At 39.5% G+C, this 24,027-nt stretch overlaps 1 protein-coding gene across 10 annotated transcripts in view; it reads right to left on the bottom strand.

Moving 5' to 3' along the window:
- Usp34 (ubiquitin specific peptidase 34) overlaps positions 1-24,027 on the bottom strand; it is a 190,610-nt gene that overhangs the window by 21,539 nt on the left and 145,044 nt on the right. For all 10 annotated transcript variants that reach the window (XR_015636753.1, XR_015636754.1, XM_087583898.1 and 7 more), the window contains 18 exon segments: positions 22,701-22,779; positions 22,201-22,254; positions 21,999-22,094; positions 19,592-19,656; positions 19,429-19,504; positions 19,289-19,336; positions 19,073-19,138; positions 16,841-16,921; positions 14,702-14,787; positions 14,096-14,264; positions 13,919-13,993; positions 12,240-12,391; positions 9,094-9,142; positions 8,904-9,008; positions 8,781-8,825; positions 7,708-7,812; positions 6,263-6,410; positions 1,371-2,005 (listed from right to left, as the gene is read on the bottom strand). Coding sequence is in view for 8 of the 10 variants with exons in the window: in XM_087583898.1 (XP_087440024.1) it covers positions 1,371-2,005; positions 6,263-6,410; positions 7,708-7,812; positions 8,781-8,825; positions 8,904-9,008; positions 9,094-9,142; positions 12,240-12,391; positions 13,919-13,993; positions 14,096-14,264; positions 14,702-14,787; positions 16,841-16,921; positions 19,073-19,138; positions 19,289-19,336; positions 19,429-19,504; positions 19,592-19,656; positions 21,999-22,094; positions 22,201-22,254; positions 22,701-22,779 (2,134 nt within the window). In the remaining 2 variants the exon portion in view is untranslated.

Here is a 24,027-nt window from a genome sequence, read left to right as displayed (position 1 = left end):
TGTACCAACATTTAAAACATTATTCTAAATTAATGCTTAGTGATAAAATATGGGAAATAATATTTAATAAAATCCTTACTGTAGCTTTATAAATTAGTTTACTTACATAAATATGAAGCAACAGTTGAGTTTTAACACAGCTACTAATGAATTAAAATGTGTAACTTTAAATTTTTACACCACAATTTTCATGAAAGTTCCTAATAGTTAAGTTCTACCACAAAGAAAGAAAGAAAGAAAGAAAGAAAGAAAGAAAGAAAGAAAGAAAGAAAGAAAGAAAGAGAGAGGGGGGGAGGGAGGGAGGGAGGGAGGGAGGGAGGGAGGGAGTGGAGAAGGGCGGTCAGAGAAGAGAAGAAGGAAAAGCCCCTCTCCATCTGACTGAAGAACCAGCTCACAGAGACAGGCAACTCACACCTGGTTTACGTGACTCCAGGCACCACGGTGACTGAGCTAAATGTCACTCATGTGAGCCATGATGAAAACTACTAGAAATGATGCTATCACGAACCCTTCAGCCTCTGACAGACACTCAATCTCTCTTCTCCATTTTCCAGTCTTAGCTTTGAAATCTCTGGTACTGAATGATGTTTCCTTTTTCCATTACAAGTACTCTAATTTTCTGAATTGAAAATTATGCTATTCTGTCTGGGTAAGAAAATCTAAACGTACTATACAGCAAATAAGAACAGTTTAACTTAATGAAGGACAGTCCACTTTGAAATTATACTCCATAAAGATGCCTTGATCTCTTCAGTAGGTACACATTGAAGATGCATTTACAAAGCATGAATCCGGGTCGGCAGTATCTGCACAGCATGGCCAAGCCCCTGGTCTGTTCCCCAACAGTGACAAACCAAAGTTAAAGCAGGAAAACTATGTGGTATGTGCCACAGGTAACAGAACTTTAATATTAGCATAAGAAAATATAATCACTTATTTTATAGATTGTATGAGGGTATCTAAGAAAGCAAACCTTTTACATCCTTACACACGGCTGAGATGGGTCTGGAGAGATGGCACAGAGGTTAAGGGCACTAGGTTTGATTCCCCAGCATCCACACGGCAGCTTGGGATCATCTACAACTCCAGGACCAGGAAATTCTACCCCTCAGAAATTGGCCTCAGTGGGCATCAGAACTACATGTGTAGCACAGACAAAACTCCCATACACATAAAATACAGTTTTAAAGAAAAATATTTAGAGAAAGAAACAAGGTTGGGAGGGAGTGCCTGGCGTGAACAGGGGACTGGGTACAGGCACAGCGCTGAAAGCTAGGTAGGGAGTGGGTAACCAGACTACTCTACAGCTTGCCAAACGTACTGCTAACCATGTACAGGAAACAGATATTAAAAGTATGAACTGTACTTACTCCAGGGTACTGGCTGGCGTGCGGTGTGAGGTTCTTAAAGGCCCACTGGATGTTCTGATGAGAAGCTAGCTGTCTAGTAAATGCAGGTGACTGCTCACAGCAGAGCCGCAGAATGCCATAGTAGGCAGGCAGCATCCCACGGTTAAAAAGCACCACATCCTGGTCGTCATGGTCAGCAAGGATGTAATTGAAGGCAATGTTCTTGGTTACCACTGGGTTCTGAACAATAAGGCGGATATTCTCTGGACACTCAGTACACACATTGTACCAGAACGAAAGCAAAGCCTGCTTATTGTGATTTGTAGCTATTGCTGGCTCAGACAGTTTAGGCTGGAAAAGGTTCCACAAATCCATGAAATATGTGGAAAACATCAGCTTCTCAGTTTTGGAAATTAAACAGTAAGTCATAAAGCTAAGATAGGGCACTAGCTTTGTAGTGCCGTGAACAGCAGCATCAACATAAAGTTTGGCTCTTGAGAGCAAACCAAGGAGCACGTTGTAGACCTGATGCAGGACTACTGTTGTGTCAGGACTGAGTGGAAGGTCACGGGTTGGGATGTGCAAAGACCTTGTTGACCGGAACATCTGGCGGAATGAATTGCTTGGTATAAGGGACACCAGAAGATAAGCTGCAGCTATAAAATGTAAAACAGAACTGTCAGATCCTGGAGCGACTTCCGTAAACTGAAGAGCACTTATTACACACAAAACCACTCTTCCCTTGATTAATAGAAATGATTAAGAATTAAGGGACATGACATCTTTCGGATATCCTTCCGATTACCTGTTGTCCAGAAGAAGGGTTCCCAAAGGACCATAGGGAAACTCTCCACTCTCCACTGCCGTGTCTAAGTGGCAACAACAACCACCAGACTCTCTTGACACCCAAGCTCACCTTCAACTCCTAACCTCTCCTCCCAAGCACTGGCATCAAAACTAGTTTTCTAGCCTATTCTGTTCAGTTTTTCCACAATGTAGAATTTTCCCACCTCAGAATTTATTTTTTCTGAAGAAATAGTATGATTTAGCAAAGAGAAAAAAAATTAGAATAAAACGGCTTACAAAAAGCACTTGAAACCATTGAATCATTTAATATTTTTGCAATGATTTAAAGATAATGCCATATAACATACGTAAGTTATAAATATATAAGAATACATATATACCACCGACACAGTATGTAACTTTTGAGGGTCCCATCCCTTTTTGGAGGGAGATGTGTTACCATGTGTACGGGCCCAGGCTGTTTCCAATCTCCCCATGGTGTGTCAAGTGCTAGGAATAAAGATACTACTAGCTAGAAGCCTTTCAATAGCCTAAGGCAACTCCCTCAGGAGGGGAACTGCTTCTCAATAAAGCTGTTTGCCCGTCTATCTTACAAAAAAAAAAAAAAAAAAAAAAAATCTGCTAAAGGCTATTCTAAGGGTCAAAGAGATGGCTCAGAGGTTAAGAGCACTGACTGCTCTTCCAGAGGTTCTGAATCCAATTCCCAGCAACCACATGGTGACTCACAACTATCTGTAATGGGGTCAATGCCCTCTTCTGATGTGTCTGAAGACAGCTACAGTGTACTTATGTATAATAAATAAATAAATCTTTAAAAAAAGAAAGCTATTCTAAGAGAATCCCGCCTTTTGCATGCCATTAAGCTTATAATTACTACCGCTCTGCTGCTGTGATTTATGAGATGAGTCCATTTGCATAAGCTAAAACCTGAGCTGGACACCAGGTCTTTTTTCATACTAGGAAATTTGGAATAAATTTACTTCACATAGGTCTTTGATTTGGGGGGAGGGAGAAGGGAGGGTGGCTGTGCATCTCTAGGTTTCTCCATGTGTCCCTGGCTGTCCTGGAACCCACTGTATAGAGGCCAGGCTTCACATTCAGAGACTCACCTGCCTCTGCCTCCCGAGTGCTGGGTGAATGGTGGGTGAATGGTGGGATTAAAGGCATGCACTACCACACCTGGCTACAATAGATCTAAAAATGTCTTAAATTTTGTTTATTTATATATTTTATGTGTGAGTGCTCTGTGTGCACGTAGGCCTACATGCCAGAAGAGGTGATCAGACACCCTTTTAGGGGGTAGTGAGCAGCATGTGGCTGCTGGGACCTGAACTCAGAACCTCTGGAAGAGCACGGCTGAGCCTTTCGCCAGCCTCTTTCGTGGTGTTTTGTTCTGAGACAGGATCTCACTATGAGGCTCTGGCTGGCCTGAAATCACGATGTAGATCAGGCTGGATGTGAATTTAGACCTGTGCCTGCCTCTGATTCCCAAGGGCTGATACTCCAAGCCCTAACCAAGGCTTACCTATTTTAGAGTTTTTATAAGTCCTTTAGCTTTTCATTTATGTTATTTGAATTATTTTAAAATATATTCAAACTTTTCAAGTATTTAGACCCTAATATTAAAAAAACTGTCTTTTTCTAGTTTTTAGTGATTAAAAATTTTAAACTGGTAGCTAACAATTTGTTTCCTAACTAAAGGACTTTTGCTATTGCTAAGAGCCCTGGTATTTGCTAAGCAGCTCAACTGGTATTTTAAGAGTACGTCCTCTGCCCCCATCACTGAGATCGCAGGAGTACAGGGCATCTACCCATGTCAGAGGTTACTGGACATTCTGGATGAAAGACTTCTATGCAAGTACTGAAATGGGGCATTATAAACGTTAGAGGAAGGGAATGTATTTTTTAAAGGATCATGGGACAAACAGGTGTGGCCCATTGTAAGAGTAACATTACAGTGTCACTACAATGTCAAAGAATTTATTTCCACAGCACCATCATGAACATCAGTGTAACATCTGGCTAATATCCTCCAACAGGATTGTGGGGGTAAATAAAATGTGTCTGGAGACTAAAGCCAGCGCACGGGGAACCTCCACTGAAAGGTCCTCTTTGCATACAAACCTTTGACCTCAGACAGGTACAACACAACGCCCATAAACCCCACCAAGTTCCTACCACGATTAATATCTACTATTATTATGAATAAGGAAAAAAGGCAAATTAAAGATTAGAGTTTGGGGGTTGGGGATTTAGCTCAGTGGTAGAGCGCTTGTCTAGCAAGCGCAAGGCCCTAGGTTCGGTCCCCAGCTCCGAAAAATAGAAAAAGAAAAAAAAAAAACACACAAAAAAAGACAAAACAAAACAAAACAAAACAGAGAGTGTGCCCCACCCTTTTCACTGGTTGACCCGTGGTGCTTTTGCATGCTTCCAGGATCCAGCCTGGACACCCGGTATTCCACTGTCACACGGCTCTTCTTGTGCCTTTTTCTCAGAACCCCTGTGATCAACCACTCTGGCAGTTAGTTGTGAGGAGTACTGTCAGGCAGTTCAAAGAATGTCTCAAACTGAGGTTATTTGAGGCTTTTGATGGTTCAGCTCAGAAATTAGGAGTTTAGAAGAACAGAGCCTGTGACTTATCAGGAGTACACTCCTCACGTGGGCTTTCTGATGTGAGCCTTGACACTTGCCTAATGGTCATGTTTCCTCACTGTCAAGTTACCTCTGACATTTCCTCACTCTCCTCTTCCACTGTCACTAAGCTCCTATCAAGGAGGAGTTGGGGTCCACCCCTTGGGGAGGATGCAAAAATAACTCAGTAGTCTCCTTCATGAACCTGTTTACCTCATTATTTAAACTGTGTGTTGTGGGCATTTATGTCTGTGTACCAACTGGTACCACGTGCTAGCCTAGGCCACAAGAGTGCAGAGTGGAGTCACATGGGTGTTATGAGTACTGAGGGTCTGGGAATCAGTATGAACTTGTTTTTGTTTTTGTTTTCCTTTTCTCGGAGCTGGGGACCGAACCCAGGACCTTGCGCTTATTAGGCAAGCGCTCTGCCACTGAGCTAAATCGCCAACCCCCAGTATGAACTTGTAAATAGCATTTTATACTCTGGATTAAAACAGAGTATCATATTACTTGTTACTGAAATTGCTGTGTGCCACTCTTCCGTGTGCCTCTGACACAGCCACATCTTTTAGCAAACTGGGCATCTCTACACGGCACTACACTAACCCTTAAAGCACCAGTTCATTCTGACTACTGCCTGTCCTTAAAATCTGTCCTTTCTCACAGAACCATGAATCTGTATTTTACTGGAAAATGGTGTTTAGAAAGCATATGGATATTAGCTGTGTTTCTCACTGAGGTAAAGTCCTCTCAGCTGAGAAACAGCATGTCATTGACTGGAGACATTCTAAAAATTAATTTTGATTTTCATTTGTTTGAACTATAAAAAAGAAAGTACATTATGTTTACTAACAAACAATTTCCTATCTCACCCATTGTCCTTTTTCTATATGTCCAATTATCATCTAAGAATGTATCTGTTCATTCTCCGCTGGCTTACTTACAAAAAATATTATGTAACTCTCAAAATTACAGCTATGATTTCTGCTGCAATTACTATTTTAGTCTTAACATCCTCAAGAGTTAATTTTATTGTTTGTTTTTCAAGACAGGGCCTTACTATGTAGCTCTGTCCTGAAATCAAGAGTTACTTTTAAGAAAGAAGTTTCTCGGGGTTGGGGATTTGGCTCAGTGGCAGAGCGCTGGCCTAGGAAGCGCAAGGCCCTGGGTTCGGTCCCCAGCTCCGGAAAAAAAAAAAAAAAAAAAGAAAGAAGTTTCTCATCTTTTACTTTCTTCAATAACACTTAAAAACAAAACACAAAATACTCATAGTGTCAAGAATTTCAAATATTAACACACACACACACACACACCACCTGGTCTTTTATGACACCTCTCAGAGCATTGCATAACGGGCATTATCATTGGGTTACCCCCCTACCCCCCAAAACCCTAAAAGTTGAACTCTAAACAGTAAAAGAAACCTAAAATTTTGAACAATGAATAATTAGCTAAATTTTAAACATTTGACTTACAAGTCCTGACTCTAGGATAATTGTGAGCCAAAAGAAACCGCTCGACCCAGTTTTCCATATTCTGGAGCACCCAGCTGTGTGCCAGCTTATTCCGGGGTGTCTGCACTGCCAACCAGTCCAGACACTGAGAAGGATTGTATTCAATAACCTATAAATGAAATGAAAAAATACGATATACAATAAACTGAATGAGAATTTGATTTTCATTTTCTTTTGGTATATGCCATTATGTATTTATTTACTTAACTCTTTCTTTATTGATTTTGTGTATTTTACTACAAGCATAAATGTGCACCCCATGTGTGCCTGCTCCTGAGAAACGTAGAAGAGAGTGTTGGCTCCCCTGAACTGGAGTTTTATGAGTGGCTGTAAGCTACCATGTGGGTGTATGAGTGCTGGGATTTGAACCTGGGTCCTCTCCAAAAGCAACAAATGCTCTAAACTACTGGGCTATTTCTCCAGCCCATATTTTTTCTTTTCCTTTAGAGTCTTCACAAAAGTTTTACCCATCTTTTCCTACTGTACTGAATAGATTTACTTATAAGTAGCAAGAAAAGAAAAACTCAGAAAAATTTGTTTCTAGTTTACAAATTTTAAAATAATGTAGGATGAACATGAGATTCCATGGGCTTGGTAAGTTGGTTCACTTACTTAAAATTTAAATCTGTCTTGGCTGGTGACATGGCTTAATGATAGAACTAAATCCTCAATGTTATCCCCAGCACTTAGAAAAATGAAAACCCCTTTAATTTTCTAGAGTTTGTTATCTGTCATTTCCTTACTCAATGGTCAAACTAACACTGCATGAGACTAGAAGGATTGCTGTGAAGACTCTTCTCATGGGAGAAGAGTGGTTGGCAATCCTGGGACTGTAGGCCAACCCATCACTTGATTTGAACAAGCTTATTGTTTACTGCTACGTGAATGGCCTTTAGGTTACAGTAGCACAGCTGAATTGCTTCAACAGGAATGTGTGATGGCATTTGGCCCTTTGGAAAAAGGTTTTCTTACCCGGGCTTTGAGCTTTTCCAATCATCACAAGAAATCTGTTAGCACAGCAATGACCCCACAGCAAGGGGTCTTGGTCTTCCTTCTACTAACTTTTGTCAACTGCTAACAACACCTGGTTTACATTTCTAAGGATTCTAGATGCTTTATGGAACTTTCCTTCTGAGGAAAATTATTTTTTATGACAACCTGCCACTGTCTGAAGCCACTGATTAAGTAAGAAGAGAATGTACAAGGGTAGAAGCAGTAAGAGAGCGAACTCCATGAGGGAGTAGGGCTGGGGGAAGGTAGCTGAACCTTCCACTCAACTTGGTTATATTTTGTTTTTCTGTAAGTAAAATTACCCTTAATTTAAAAAAAGAAAAAGAACAAATTGAAAGAAAAAAGAAACAAACAAACAAAGGTGAATCCGAGGAAGACTGGAAACATGGACTTACCTCCCAAATCCTCTGCAGAATGTAAGATGCAAAGGGGGGCGTTCCTGGGGGCCCACCAGCAAACTCCATCAGCATGGTCAGCAGTTTAAAGAAAGGATTGGCTGCCTGTAAAACACACATGTCTTTACTGAGACACACCTATGAGCCTCATTTACATCTGCTCTGATTTCTATCTGAGCTGGCAGGGCTCAAACGGCTGGCACTCCTACCTATGGACTTGAATGACCATAAAATGTCGAGCAGTTAGAACATACGACCAATTACACAGAAGCAACATTGAACATGTATCTCTGGATGTCAAATGTACTTAGCAAAGAAGTCATTCAAGGCTGTTATTTGTTTATAAATTGACAAGTGAATGTTCATTATACTTTGAAACTCTCTCTGTGCATCATGGCTAAATAGAGCTAATTAACACGGGTTATATATTTGTCTTGTTTTGTAATAAAAATACTTAAATCCATTGCCATAGCATTTTTCAAGTACAGAAGTATGTTTTTCGCTACAGTTCAATCTCTGGAATTCATTTTTCCTGTCTAATAGAAAGAAATTTCAGTAAATTTTGGCAATGAAACAAGTATGCTTTATTGAAAACCTTGTATTATTTCTTTTGCAATTTCTGATCCTCAGGAAATCACTTACTTTGATGTTTTTTTAACATGTACTAAAAAACTTAAACGCTTCTCTTTTTGGGAAAATGACCTTTTCTTTCTTTGGGATGGAAGATGAAATAGTGTCTCTCTACGTAGCCCAAGCTGTCCTGAAACTCACTATGAAGACCAGACTGGCCTTGGTCTGCCTCCAGAGTCCTGGGATTGCTAGATGGTTTCTATCTAATACAGACGCTCAGGACACTGTTCTCCATCTTCCATTTACTCTCTACATACACCAAGTTCTGGATAGTTTGTGAAATTAGCTTTAACCAAACAACCTTGAAGTTTGGCATAGAAGCAGCACTCTGGTATATAGAATTTACATGTATATATTCACATGTAGTTGGAAAACTGTATTTGCAATAAAAGGGGAATTAACTGTTAGTTCAAATTTATACCCATTACCAAACCCTTACATACCTCAGGTGTCAACTTTGCTATTGAAGTGAAAAGCATAGATACAATCTGAAACAGGAAAAGTTGGATTTTAGAATATTATTTTTAAAATTATCAAAAAAGTTGACGATTCCTTTCAGTACTTACATGTTCTGCAAGTCGATTGTTGTACCGACACAGGCTAAAAATGAGATTACAAGTTTGTCTTATATTGATGCCGTCACGGATATGTTGAAATAAGAAGGGAAATCCCTGTTAAAAACACAAGTTGTTCGTTTAAGAACTACTATATTGTTTTTAAAATGGTTGAATTGTTTACTACTAGTAAAGGGGTTACCTTTCCTCCTGTTAGTGCAGCCATGTCAGTCTGTGACAATGTCAAATGCCTAAAAGAAAATATTAGTGGAAATAAATCTTTCCCATGTGTACTAGCTTTTAGCTATTAACAGCATGACATGCATGAAACCTGTCAAGTCTATTATACCCATATCAACTGCCACCATAAAATCTGGGGGGGGGGGGAATGGGGGGATGGCTAGATTTGCTTGTTAAGCATCTCAGGCAACTTGGCAAGATCGGAACATGGAGCATCCAAGACTACTGCCGAACTTCCATTTCACTAAATCAATTAAAATGTTAAAATGGGTCTAATTTTATTTTGACAGCTATTTTTCTGAAATTCTAAGAAATATTGGTTTTACTGTATAAGTTAAAGAAAATATGTTTAACTTCTATAAAAGTTTAGGTTTTTAAAAAACAGGAGAGTGTCGAGAAGCCATCATTCAAGTTCAAATTTACCCGAAGCACAGCCAATCCTGCTCCACATTTACCACCAGTCACTCAATACGCAATTCTGAGGCAAATTCCACGTCTGCGTTTTTTTTATCATTTAATCCATAAATCTCAGTACATTATCTCAGGAAAATGTCAAAATCAAAACCACAGTACCACTATTCACACCTAAAGTAAGGCAGCCGGCCTTTCTCTCTTATGTCATCAGTGAACTCATTTCCTAAAGTGTCTAAAAACTTTGTACTTGTTTTGTTCCCATCTGGATGTGAATGAAAGTCTTTGGCTACAATGGCCTTCCTTCGATGTCTTTAAAATGTTTCATCTACGGTCTCCCCTGGAGCCTCCTGCAATCTACCCTGTGAAGAAAGCAGTGTGTTTGTCCTGTAGCAATCCCGTATTGTGTCTTGCTAAATGAGTCAGTCCTGATGGTGGTGTCTAAGCACACTGCTCAGTTCCTGTAAAACAGTAGGCATATCTAAAGACTTGATGAGATCTAGGCTTCACTTTTTAATCAAGGATATTTGTAGGCTGTGATGTAGACTTTCCTCGGGGAGACACATAAAGAAGGGGTTCCACCAGAGATGACCTTGGAAGCATTATTTCACTTAGGGTCACAAAACAGTGGTTTTCTAATTCCAACACTCCTTGCTCATGTGTTAAGTTGAAACATCTGTATCGATGAACTTCCCCTCATTCGCCACTCAGTTGACATGGACGTTTATTTCTTGCAGTAAGATAAACATATACTTTACACCATTTCCAAACAAAGGTTTCATTTCTCAGTATATTTCAAACGTTGCCAACAAGTTTTTCAAGTTGTCTTTTCTGGTACCATTCTGAGATTATCAATGTAAGCATCTTGATGTGTTTACATTCCAGCACAGTTATTCTTACTTTTGATGTGTACCTTGTTCAACATAAAAGCAACAGAAACTCCTAAAGTATATTGTTGAGTCCTTTAAACATCAACCCCAGAATAGTCTGTTTAGTCTCCGTGCTTCTCATAAATAAATAGATAAATAGATAGATAGATAGATAGATAAATAAATAAATGCATTCCAAAGAATCTCACTCACTTGTTGCCCACTGCCTGGACACAGAATACTTCCAGAATAATTCTAATTATATTAGTAACAACACGATTATCAAGACAGCTTAAAATAACTTTGCAATTCCTTCTTGTCCTCTGCGTACAACCTGTTGGGAACTGACAGTGGACATGTTCTTTACCTCCTCTGCAGGGGCTATATCACCCCGACTTTGACCTCCAAACACTGCTTCTGATGTGCTTACTTATAATTATACAAAACATTTACACGATTCAAAAACTAAAGCCACAAAACAAAAACATTTGGTTTTGTCAAGCTTCCATTTCTATGCCTTCGACCGTGTTTTCTCTCAAAACCATATTATTAACTGATGATTTGATTTATAGCTAATTCTTGATAATTGAGTAGTCATGTTCTATAAAATGGTACAATGAATTACCAAAAACCAAATCATCATGCTATGGAAACAAAACACAGACCTAGGTCCCTGTGGACATGTTCACACATATTTATCAGCTGAGTAATAATACATTACCATATTTTACAGGTGTTTCTGTTTAATGACACCTCAGTTAATATGTATGATTAATTAGGTGAAATTGAACTTACAGCCAAACAGCATTGGAGCTCATGCCTGAATGAAACGTGTCTACTAAACTCATTCCCACCGAGGCACAGCACAGCCTTTGTTAAGCTCAGGACACTAAACAACACTTCAGCACTATTCTTAGGAACCATTTAAACAGTGACATAACCAAAGGAAAAGCACAAGTATTTTTTAAATGTGGCATACATCATAAAAGGTACATTTGTTTACAACATGAAAAGCAACACAAGACAGCAGGTCACTGCCTTGTTTGACCTTAGCCGTTAGCTGGGAAAGCGTGTGCCGGGAAACTTCAATTTTTCACACTCTGAATACATATGTGTCTGTGGATCACACTGAAAGCTCCTCGGTATTGAATTTTTAGCTTTACAGATAAACTGAGCAAGTCTGTGACTGTTAAACAGGAAATGCAGGAACGAGGACTGCTATATACACATACATTCTCTTTCTTAATTTTCCTTTTCCTAAAATTAGCAAATATATACAATCTTCTCTACTTGTCTTTTGAAAGGAAGAGAGGAAAAGAGAGGATGTGTGTGTATAATAAAGATTTCTGTATGTAACACAGATGAATTACACATTTCATTAAAAAAAACCCAAACAAACAAACAAACAGGCAGACAGACAACTACTGGGGACTGAATGGATTTCTTAATTTGTCAATGACTAGGTCCCCTTCTGAAGAGCACTTGGCTGTCTCTGACTTTTGCATACTAGAAATGGTATTTTAATAATTACCTCTCCAAAAATATCTTTCTGTCTTGGGGCAGATCCCTGGAAGCATAATTGCTGGGGTAAATAATGAATGTCCATTTAATTTTGTCAGACACTTTACTTAGACTTCTTCAATAACCACTTCTAGCACAACTCAGACGGGTTAGATAGAAAGGACTGAAATTCGTGAGCCACAAGAGTTGAAGTGATATTATTATTTTAAAAGATTTATGTAATAAAAACTGAATAGTGATAGAACAATTATGTATAAAAAATAAAGCCAAGCACGCTGTAAGCATTTTGAATGTTGAAACATTTCACCTTTCTGAGCGAGACTGTTCAACCAAAAGAGCAACTAAAGCTATCATCTTTTCAAGGGCAGCGGGTCTGTACTTTTCTTCTGCCAGAGAGAGGATGTCTTCTTCTTCCTCCTCTTCTTCCCCTTCTTCCTCTGACAAGACTTCAACTTGAGGCTAAGCAGAACAAAATTGAATTTTAATATGTGATTAGTTTTAATAGCATATTGAAAACAGCTGACTTGTTTTAGTATAACTATTGGAAAAGCACAGCAGGAGCATGTACCAGGTAAAATCATTCAAAGGTCAGACCCTACCCTGATACAGCATGAATGACAACTGGACAGTTAAATTTAGGTAAGCTGAAGGAACTACACAAAGCAACAGTTCTCAAAAGTATTCATCTTAGACAGACGCTGGGATGGGCTATATATGCTTAGCCCAGGCAGTGGCACTATTTGGAGGTGTGGGCTTGCTATGGGTGTGGGCGTTAAGACCCTTGCCTAACTGCCTGGGACCAGTCTTCTCCTAGTATCCTAAAGATGAAGATATAGGACTCTCTGTTCATCCAGCACCATGCCTGCCTAGATGCTGCCACGTTCCCGCCTTGATAATGGACTGAACCTCTGAACCTGTAAGTCAGCCCCAATGAAATGTCCTTATCAGAGTTGTCTTGGTCATGGTGTCTGTTTGCAGCAGGAAAACCATAACTAAGACAAACCCTTTAATAACTTTTGTTTTATTGGAATCAAGCTCTATGGATAATTAATTGGGATAAAAAATTATGATAAAATAGTATTTCCTGGGAGTAAAAATGTCAGTCACATTACAAAACACATCTTAATTTGTAGTTTCTAGATAATCTAAGTAGTAGTTCTTTCAAGAGATACTCATATGGGTTCTTGTTAGGAATGGTGGTATTCAGTTGGTCAAAGCAGGAGGTTATTAAGTCTGAGTTTAGTCAAGGCTACATAACGAGATTCTGTCTCCATCAAAGAAAGAGAAAAGCAGCCACAGCTGCCCCTGCTGTCAACGCCACAGCCACAAAGGCTGGACTTAAGGCTAAACCAACTGCTGTCCTTTAGGAGACAGCATCGTGGTTCTGAAAGAGACTTTGCAATCAGCAATCTGACTTACCGTGATCTAAGACAAGAGAACTTCTCTAAGTTTCAGCTGCCTCATTTTATGTCTGTATTACAAACATAAAAACTGTGCTTCTCTCTTAAGGATGTGAGCAGGCTTGAATGAGATGCTGCACACGGGTCATGAAATCCAATGTAGTTGTCACAGACAATACAAAATTCATCTATAAATTACTATATTATTAAATTTACTAGCTATATAAACTTTCAGAAGACTCTAAAAAACCAAACAGTAAGAACTTAAAAATATGACAATCAAACCCACAAATCAAAACAACACATTACTTCAAAGACTCTGTAGTTAAGCTGTGGCGACTAGGATGAAAGCAGTCTGCTTTGTTTCAGACTTACAATGAAAAACTTAACAGTCAACTTGTTTTACTACTCGGTATGGTACATGCACTATAAAAGCAGTAGCAAGGCCAATAAATCTAGGGCCCTTACTGTTTCCAAATACAAAAAGACAAAGACTTTAAAGGTTCCCGGGATTGGTCAGGATCCGACATGATGTGAACTATAAAAAGCAAGGTTGCTGAATGATACGTAACAAAAGTGAACTTACATTTTCAGGTCCTTTGGTTCCCATATAGAAATGGACCATTGTAGATATGGCTTGCAATGAAAGTAGAAACTGGCTCTAGAAACAAGCAATTTAAAATTTTACATAAAAAACAAACTGAAAATGTTAAAAGGGTATATAATTCAAAACAAAAACCAATCAAACAAGAACTAGCTTTACCTCTTCTTCACCCATTTTGGCAAACTCATAAAGGAAAGCGAAATACTCGGTGAGATGTTTGCTGTGAGGTTTCACACCGTGCTCCATAATTAGCAACAGAGTTCTGACAAATCGAGTGACACATGAGCGACCTCCAATGTCTTCTACTGAGGCATCCATATCATCAGACCTGGAAATGAAAACAAACAAACCTCAGAGAACACAACACATCTGCAGACAGATACTATCTAGGATGAAAACTACTCTTTTGGTCTTTGTTTTGTTTTTTTTTTTTTTGTTTTGTTTTGTTTTGTTTGTTGAGACAAGGTTGGCTGTGTGGGCCTGGATGGCCTGAGATCAAAGGTGTGTGGCAGCTACTAGGGGAACAACTGTTAAAACCCAATCCTTTAATTTTTTGAAGCAAATACCAACTTAAATAATGCACATAGTTATTCTCTCATTACAGGAACTAAATCAATACAAACAAAAAGTTGTTTAGTTGGCTCAAAATCTTAAAGATGCATTTAGTTAAAACTTCAAAACTAGTCTTCCTTTCTTGAGACAACTTTTTATATTCCAGTATCTCCTGAAGTCCCCTCAAAAGCCTTGGTTGTGCGGGCCTCTTACCCGTCCTCCATCCCTGGCTGTAGATAGAGATGCGCATGCACGGGTCTCAGCCTCTGGATCACATGGATGCATAAGCGCTGGAACATCTTTAAAGGAGAAGCTCACATTAGGGGGCAGACATAGCTGGCCCACACCCACAGGAAGGGGAGCACGAGCGCCACCTGCTTGAGGCACCTCTGTGATGTCTTCAAGTGGAGGGAGACCCAACAGAAAAGTCAGTCAGGGACACAGCTTGATAGTGCCGTGGACTTCAGAATGCACCAAAGTCCCAAGTATAATCCCCAGCCCAGAAAATTATCTTTAGGAATTCAGCTTTACGGATGCTAAGAGGGGACACTCAGACTACTGGACTCAGGAACATAGATTCAGACTCTTTCGGACCCTCCTCTGCTGGTGCATGTGTGTTGGAAAAGATGCAGTGAAACTGAAGCCCACACATATCCATTTAGAGAAATGTGGTGCTGTAGACTCTCACAGGATGGAAAATGTTAATTAAATACAAGAATGACTATGTATAACCTGTTTGAAGTATATACCAAATTCCACTTTTAAATATATACCAAAACAAAATCAAAATAAACAGATCAAAATAAAATCTTACAGGCAGATGGCTTTATCTGCTTTCAAAGCAGCCAGAAAGTAGGAATACAGTTGTATGGAGGGCCACACCCTCCAACACTGATATTCTGTATTCTGAGACAGGAGGACTGGTGCAAGTTCCAAACGAGGCTGATTATCTACCTAGTGAGTTCCAGGACAGGTAGTTATACAGTCAGACTCTGCTTCAACAAAATAAGTGAAAAGCAGAAATCTCAAATGTTCAACTAATGAACAGATAAAATATTTTAACCCTTCAATGGGAAATGAGGCTGGGGGGTGGGGGGATGAAGTACGGATAGGGTTTTTTTTACTTTTTCCTGTTTGTTAAGAACAGGTCTCACGGGGTTGGGGATTTAGCTGAGTGGTAGAGCGCTTGCCTAGCAAGCGCAAGGCCCTGGGTTTGGTCCTCAGCTCTGGGGGGAGGGAAAAAAAAAAAAAGAATTAAAAAAAAAAAAAAAAAAAAAAAAGAACAGGTCTCATTGTTTTAGCCCAAGCTGCTCTCAAACACATGGTGATCTTCCTAAACCCTCCTGAATGTTGGGATTATAGGCATAAGCCACCAAACCCAATTCCAGAGACACATTTTAACATGGACAAATCTTAAAAGGATTAAGTCAAAGCAGCCACTCACGGAAGAGCTCACCATAACCCTGTAAGAATGCAGAGAGCAGAGCAACCACAGAGATGACGAGCAGAGGGGCAGCTGAGAGGCAGCTTAGAGAAGCTACTAGGGATTCCCTGGGAGGGAACACATGTCCTAAGGTTACACAGTGGCTACTGATATTCTGAATGTACTATAAAAAAAGATATCAACATTTACACTCAGATTTGGGTAACTTTTAAATAAGACTTCTCTTAGGACTATGTGCTATAGGTCATTTAGAAAAGTGTATCTATGTAAATAATGATAATGTTCCCAACAAAAAACTGTCCTTCAATAACAGTTGGTAAGTGGCAAAATGCAGATAAAGGTTTTTTATAAAGATTTGTTTTATTTGTATGAATACACTGTCACTGTACTCACACACACCAGAAGAGGGCATCAAATCCCTTTACAGATGGTTGTGAGCCACCATGTGGTTGCTGGGAATTGAACTCAGGTCCTCTGGAAGAATAGTCAGTGCTCTTAACCACTGAGCCATCTCTCTACCTCAGATTAAGTTTTTGATATATGAAACACGACTTTAAAACAATGCTTGAACATTCACTGGTAACTTTTCTAATGATTTAAGGGAAACAAGCGGATCCATTTGGCACAAGAATGAATTTTCCCTATACATGTAGTGTTCTACCACAATACTCAGGGCAGACTCTGTAAGGACAGGAAAGGGACTGGCAATAAAGGCTGGACCTATCATACAAAGGGAAGAGCTCCTGTCACTTCCTAGTGGCACTTGGTATTAAAGGAGCTGGGGGGAAAAAAAAAGCAAATGACTTTTATGGTAGGAGACAGAGCTTTACAAATTATTTTCAATGCCATGTATAGACCAATTTACAATGAACTGAAAGTTACTTCTCTTTTTAAAGATCCTTCCTTACCTGTCTCACAATTTGATTGGGACACTTAATTAGTATCTGCATTGGCCACCAGTCATCATCAGCCATGCGGTCTAAAAACCACTGTAAGAAAATAGAACGTGATTTAATACTCAAACAATACTTGTTAAGTTAAAGAAGACAAATCACAAATAAAAATATTTACTTGATGTTTCCATTAGTTTAGCTCCTAAGATGACCTGTATAACTGTTATGAAGCCTTAAGCCTTTATCATAGGGCTCCAGAGACGTCACTCCATCACTGTACAGACACAGTGTGAGGTACTAGGCAGGACAGAGTGTCATGGGGACAGAAGGAGCTGTGACAATATAGAGAGACTTAAGAGAAATGCAAATGTAGACCTTGTCCAAACACTAATTCAACCCTAGTGAAAACCACTGTTGGCGGAGGACACCAACCTCTGTGCTTACTGAACACACACGACTGCTTAACTTCACTTGTTACAGATTTGTAAAGTTCTCCTCTGTTCAACATACATACTGAGTATTTATTATTAAAAATATGAAGCTTACACCTTTAATCCCAGCACTTGAGAAGCAGAGGCAGGCAGATATATCTCTGAGCTCAAGACCACCCTGATCTACTGATAGACATAATTCAAAGATAGCCAGGATTACACAGAGAAACCTGTTTGGTCAAAACCAAAACCAAAACCAAACCAAACCAAAATATATGCTATTTCTGAGAATGCTGTGTAAGCATATCTCTGACAGAAGGTGTCAGAGAGAGCTTAGGTACTGAAATTACTCTCTGTGGAAGCTGTGTAGCAGGCAAAGCAACATTTCACTTTGACTTTTCCCCATGTTACTTAAAAACTTAATGCAATTTCGAAGGAACAGGTTTTTTAACAGTGCTACCTGCTAAAATTACAGGATATAAGGAAGAAAACTCTTCAACTTAATTTCATCTTTTAGCAGCTATGCCACCATTTTCCATGTGTGAAAGAGTCCTCATTCCTGGGAAGAACTATACTTCTGTCTGCGATCAGTGACTGCATTAGGACAGGTTGTCGCTATCTACAGAGTTGTCGCTATCTACAGTAAATTACCTAGGGACACACTTCCCTTCTAACGGGGAGGAGATTAAAAGTGGGCAAGAATCCATCTACCAGGATATATATGAGGCTTTTAAAAAAATTGGTGTGTATTACCATTCTGCATGTATATGTGTATGGTACATATGTGTGTGCATACATGTGGGAGTCAGATGGGCTCAGGAGAAAACTCACTCCTCCCATCATTAAATGGTCTCCAGGGATTGAATTCAGGCCTTGAGGCTTGGGAACCAAGTACTGCTAGGCATCTTGCTAGGTTCTCGATGTATTACTTAATATGAAAGTAAAAATTAGTTAAGAGCTGAGTGTGGAGGTGCAGGCCTGTAACCCCATACTGAAGGACTGAGGGGCAGAGAAAGACACCTCTCTGTGAAAGGGGGGAGGAAGTCCAAGAATGATGTGGACTGTCACTGACCTTCATGCAAGGTCTTACTACATAACGCCGGCTAACCTTGAACTATAACTCTCGCATTATCACTCTGTCTCCACACACACACACACACACACACACACACACACACACACACACACACACCCCTCCATCCATCTCCATCCCACACTGGCCTCGACTCATGATTATTCTGTTTCCTCCCACCTGTGAGCAGGGATTACAATTCTGCAGGATCACACTGAAACTGATTTTTTTTTTTTTTCGGAGCTGGGGACCGAACCCAGGGCCTTGCGCTTGCTAGGCAAGTGCTCTACCACTGAGCTAAATTCCCAACCCCAAAACTGAAATTTTTATACTTCTATAACACTATGAAAGACTATGAAAATGAACTGATTATAAACTTAATCTGTGTAATAGATTTGAAGTATAACTGTCTAAGTGATCAAATATTAAGAACAACATACATGAGACTCTTAACAGATAAAAACAATTTTTTAAAAAGATTTTTTTTTTTTTAATGAGTACACTGTAGCTGTCTTCATGCACACCAGAAAAGGTCATCAGATCCCATTACAGATGGTCGTGAGTCACCATGTGGTTGCTGGGATTTGAACTCAGGACCTCTGGAAGAGCAGTCAGTGCTCTTAACCACTGAGCCGTCTCTCCAGCCCGAAAACAATTTTTTTGCTTTATCTAATTAAAAACAAACAAACAAACAACGTTCAAGTTAGAGAATTTTGAGCTGTGCAATGTTGGCTGTCATCTTACCTCACAGGCTGCTTGACTGTTGTTAAACTGTTTGGTCAGCAGCTCAATCCACTGAAGCATTGTTGGCTTAAAAAGGAAAAAATAGTCAAGATACGGATTTTATGCCAATGATAACAAACACCAAAACATAATTAAAATGATGTTGATGATGGTGATGATGATGATGATGACGATGACAGGCACAAAAATCTGCGGGGGGGGGGGATATACACATACCTTTTCTTTTGAATGAATGAATGTCTCTAAAACAAAGGAAGTGCTTAGCTGTTAAGAAAAACAAACAAGCAGTTAAGCAATGAAAGGCTCGATTATTGCATAGCAATAAATCTGACAAAGCCATGTGAGCCAGTCATCACCTTCGCTGTCATCAGCGACACAGCTTTAGGGTCTGGTAATGTGCTAGGAATACAACTACACAGCTGCCACATAAACCTGGAATTTAAAAAGAGTTAATTAAATTCTTACAGAAGTCTTTCTTTAGAAGAAAACAAAAAGAAGACTAAATTTACCCAAACTTACCCAAAATAAGTGTGTTCGAAAATGTTTTTGTCTTGTAAAAATTGCATGTTATCATGCCAAATCCACTGGAGGAAAAAAATTGCATTTATCAGAATGCAGTTTAATATATTTTACCAATATTTTTATTTCACAAGAAAAGGTGTATCGTAAAAACTTACAAATTTACCACACCAACAAATATGCATTAAAATTCAAGTTGACTTTTTCTTCCAAGTATAATTAATATAAAAGTAGTTCCTAGATTCTGAGACATGGCTCAACCATTAAGAACACTTGTTATTCTTATGAGGAACTGGTTCAGTTCTCAACTCCCACACAGTGGCTCATAACCGTCCATAAACCCAGGTCCAGGAAGCCACTGCCACCTTCTGCCCTCCACAGGCACAAGACACATATATGGTACACACATACAAATGCAGGCAGAGTACACACATGAAATTTTTAAAAAATACATTAATCTTAAAAGAAAGGCGGTTACTGACTCTACCCTTTGTTTAAAGTTTTTATTTGATGTGTATGGGTATACCTGTGTACACATACGTGTAGCAGTAGTGTACTTCCTGCTATGGAGGAAAGAGGAAGGCTTGGAACTGTCAGAGCAAGAGTGACAGGGCTATGAGCTAACACAAGCTGGGAGCCAAACCTAGGTCCTCTGTAGGCACAGCGGTGCCTTAACCACTGAGCCACTGCTTCAGCCCCACAACATGCCCTTCTACAATTTGTTATTTGTCTGTCCATCTCAGTGGTCACAAGTATTTAACATTATTTATAAAGATTTTTAAGTATAAGCTCAGAAATCATGCCGGAAGAACAAATATGTAAGAAAATGTAAGGCATGCTATAATTTGATAAAGACAGAATTTAAAATTTGAAGATAAAAATTGTGTGGTAGATTTTAATTAGACACTGAACAAGGTTCTTGCATTAATAACTGAAGTAAAACAGTGCTGCAACTGTCCTGTCCTGCTGTCCTAGGAAACCCTCCACGCTTCCAGCCTTGTCTTTGGGGACTGGGTGCCCTGAGTGTCCTAACCATGTGCCCAGGTTCATTACATTTTAACAGACTTCTGTTCGAAATATTGCCACTGCTATGTTCATCAGCTCTACATTTCCTTTTCTTTTTTATTTTTATTTTTGAAAGAGGACTTGGCTTTAACTGTAACTGGCTTTAAAATAACAGCAGTCCTCTACACAGACTTAGCCTTCCCAGCACACACCGCCATGGTCATTTCATTTAGTGAGCACCTTTATTCTCAACTGACAGTACCGCTTTAATTCTCCAGTAAAAGCATTCCACTATGTCTACGTGCTGTCCCAGCCTGTATCGGGGCTGTGCCTCAGGGTGGCTGGGAGATTACAGGTTCCGTCACTGAATGCCTAGTGCTGCGCAGTTTGAGTACTTCTAGACTGGACGTCTGCCATGCTAAGAAAGCTTACCTTATAAGAAAGCCCTTTCCCAAACATCTTACCTTCAGTCATGCTCTCATTTCTAGTTATGTAGTAAGAGCCAGGCTCTTAGCCTCTGCTTATGGACCTAAGCATAGTGTGTCTTAGAGAAGAGTCAATACTTGTAGTCTACTTCCTAAGTAGGCCAGCTTGGTTCTCTTCCAGTCCTTTTGGTAATGTATCAATATACTGTGTTTAAAGTTAACTGGATGTATGTTAAAAGGTTAAACTTCCATACTATACTTTTAAATCTTCTCGGTTTAACCTCTTGTTGTTCAGATTTTCCTCCTCTACTCACTCAACATTACAGCAATATATCTTTTTTTAATTATTAAATATACCAATAAGCAGAATTTGACGTGTGTGTGTGTGTGTGTGTGTGTGAGCATGTACCTGCAAAAGTTAAGTGTACATTTAAAAACAGGCATTTTTAGACTATAGAAGTGTCATTTTCTATGGCTCTGAGGCCACTGGTAGTTGTGAGCTCCCAGGTGAGGGTGGGTGCTGGGACCTGCATGCAGGCCTCTGGAAGAGCAGCAAGCACTCTTCCCTGCTGAGCCACTGCCTCACTACATCATACGTACTCACTCCACTCACCTACTGTGGCCCAGTATTGTTATACTGGGTTTGGTTTTTTTTTTAAACTTATTTATTCTTTTTTGTTATGAGTACACTGTAGCTGCCTTCAGACACACCAGAAGAGGGCATCAGATCCCATTACAGATGGTTGTGAGCCACCAAGTGGTTGCTGGGATTTGAACTCAGGACCTCTGGAAGAGCAGTCAGTGCTCTTAACCACTGAGCCATCTCTCCAGTCCCATTATACTGTTTTGTAATTATCCTAAACTCTAACTGGGGTTACAGATCTTAATGTTACACTACTAGCTTTTATACTCAAGTATTTTTTGCACAAACACCTAATGTAATTAAAACTACTGCTAAAAATAAAAGCAATGTTTACCTCTAGTAACTCTGATGAAACGTCAAATTTGTATTCTCTGCCATTTTCTTCTTCTGGTTCCATGCGTTTGTAAAACAGCATGTATGCACTATGTGTCTTTATGAAGCAAAGAGAAAACATGATTTAATTTTTCACAAAGTAAAAAATGAAATTAAAAAATATAGGACATTGTTAAATTATTAGATATGAAAATAATGATCACCTTTTCAAAGGAGAAATCCATGAATTTATCTGTAACCGAATCATAGGTTTTTGTCTGCAGCAAAAAAAAGTACAAACATAATTTCATAAACACCCATGTGAAACTTCAAAGTAACCTTGGAAACAACATGGAAACTGCAGTAGGTTCATAGAAATCCTATACACGTGTGCACAGAGCTTACTTCAGTGGGAGGCCCATTTGAGACTCAGGAGCGCATGTGCACACATGGACATTTTGAATAACCAGCACGTTTAATCATAATCATTCTACCTCTATAATTTGATTTCTATCTTACGATTTAATTTTTTCATCTGGCTTTCTTCTTCTATCTATGTTTAGGGTAGAAATAACACTTTTAAACATTTCTTACTGCCTAGCATATACATCAAACACATAACAAATCTTGGATTGAATTAACAACAGATGTAAGTGAGTATGATGCTAAATCTTATAATTAACTAGGAAGTCATAAACTACTTACATTTCTAAATCAAACTTACCGTCATCTCGCCACCAAAGCATTCAGAGGCAAGCTGAGCAGAATCAAAAGGCTTTACCTCAGCATCGTTAAAAAGGTACCTACAACAGAGCAGATGCACTGACAAATGTGTGTGTACTGGATAGCCACGTACATACGCAGACTGTATTATTTAAAAAGAAAGACTTAGGTTATCAGTCAAATTATTTGATGAGGTAGATTCCAATAGATTCTTGTTTTTATAACACTAACCTAGAAATCGGGAGTGTAATTTTTAAGAACCAAAATCACCTTAAAAATCTAACACGTCTCTGGATGGCCTTTCCTTCAGTCTCTGCTCTACACTTTGTCTCCAGATTTCCTTTAAACAGGAGCCATTCTGGGTTAAAAATCTGGAGATGAATGGGTGGCCCCCTCCCCCAACCAGGGCCCTTGTCTAACCCAGAGCTCCCAGGGACTAAATCACCAACGAAAGAGTACACAGGGATGAACCTATGGCTCCAGCCACGTAAGTAGCAGAGGATGGCATTGTCTGGCATCAGTAGGAGGGAGAAGCCCTTGGTCCTGTGAAGGCTCAATTCCCCAGTGTAGAGATTCCCCAGGGTAGTGAAGTAGGAGTGGGTGGTCGGGGAGCTCCCTCATAGAAGCAGGGGGAGAGGGGAGGTTCTAGAGTGAAAACCATGAAAGGGGCTAACATTTGAAATATAAATACATAAAATTCAATTTAAAAAAAAAAGAAAAATAAAATCTACGACGTCTGATTTGGAGACTTTTGCCTCACGGTGAGACAATGGAATCCATCCCTAGGGTACACACACTCATGCAATCTGACAGATTCAATAATTATTGGACATTACCAAAAATAAAGGTGTGCTTAAATATCAAACATACAAGTAACTAGGAAAGATTAAACAATGTGATCAGATATAGACATCATTTAACATATCTGAGCAGAGCAGTTGAACCCTCTCACAAACATGTCTAAGTAGATAAAAAGCATGGATGGGAGGGGCTGGAAGGAGAAGTAGGGAGCATGTGTTTCTGAAAAGGGACATTTTAGCAATGACTAAAAAATCAGACCAAGAGCTGAATGTAATTATTCTGGAAATTTCGTGGAGATCACTGAGCAGCCGTGTGTTTTGTCCAAAGCAGCCTTTCCAACAATCAGACGAAGGCCTGATCACACACACAGATCTGTACACAGGGCACTTCCTAGAAACATCTAAAGACCAGAAAAGGTCAGTCATCAAGTGACTGACCCTTACTTGATTTTAAAAAAAAAAAAAGGGGGGGGGGGTTGGGGATTTAGCTCAGTGGTAGAGCACTTGCCTAGCAAGCAAAAGGCCCTG

This window comes from Rattus norvegicus, chromosome 14 (genome assembly GCF_021556685.1).
Source record: "Rattus norvegicus strain SHRSP/BbbUtx chromosome 14, alternate assembly SHRSP_T2T, whole genome shotgun sequence".
In the NCBI taxonomy this organism is placed as follows: domain Eukaryota; kingdom Metazoa; phylum Chordata; class Mammalia; order Rodentia; family Muridae; genus Rattus; species Rattus norvegicus.
The sequence above is the reverse complement of the archived record's forward strand: the minus strand, read 5'-3'. Positions and strand labels throughout refer to the sequence as shown.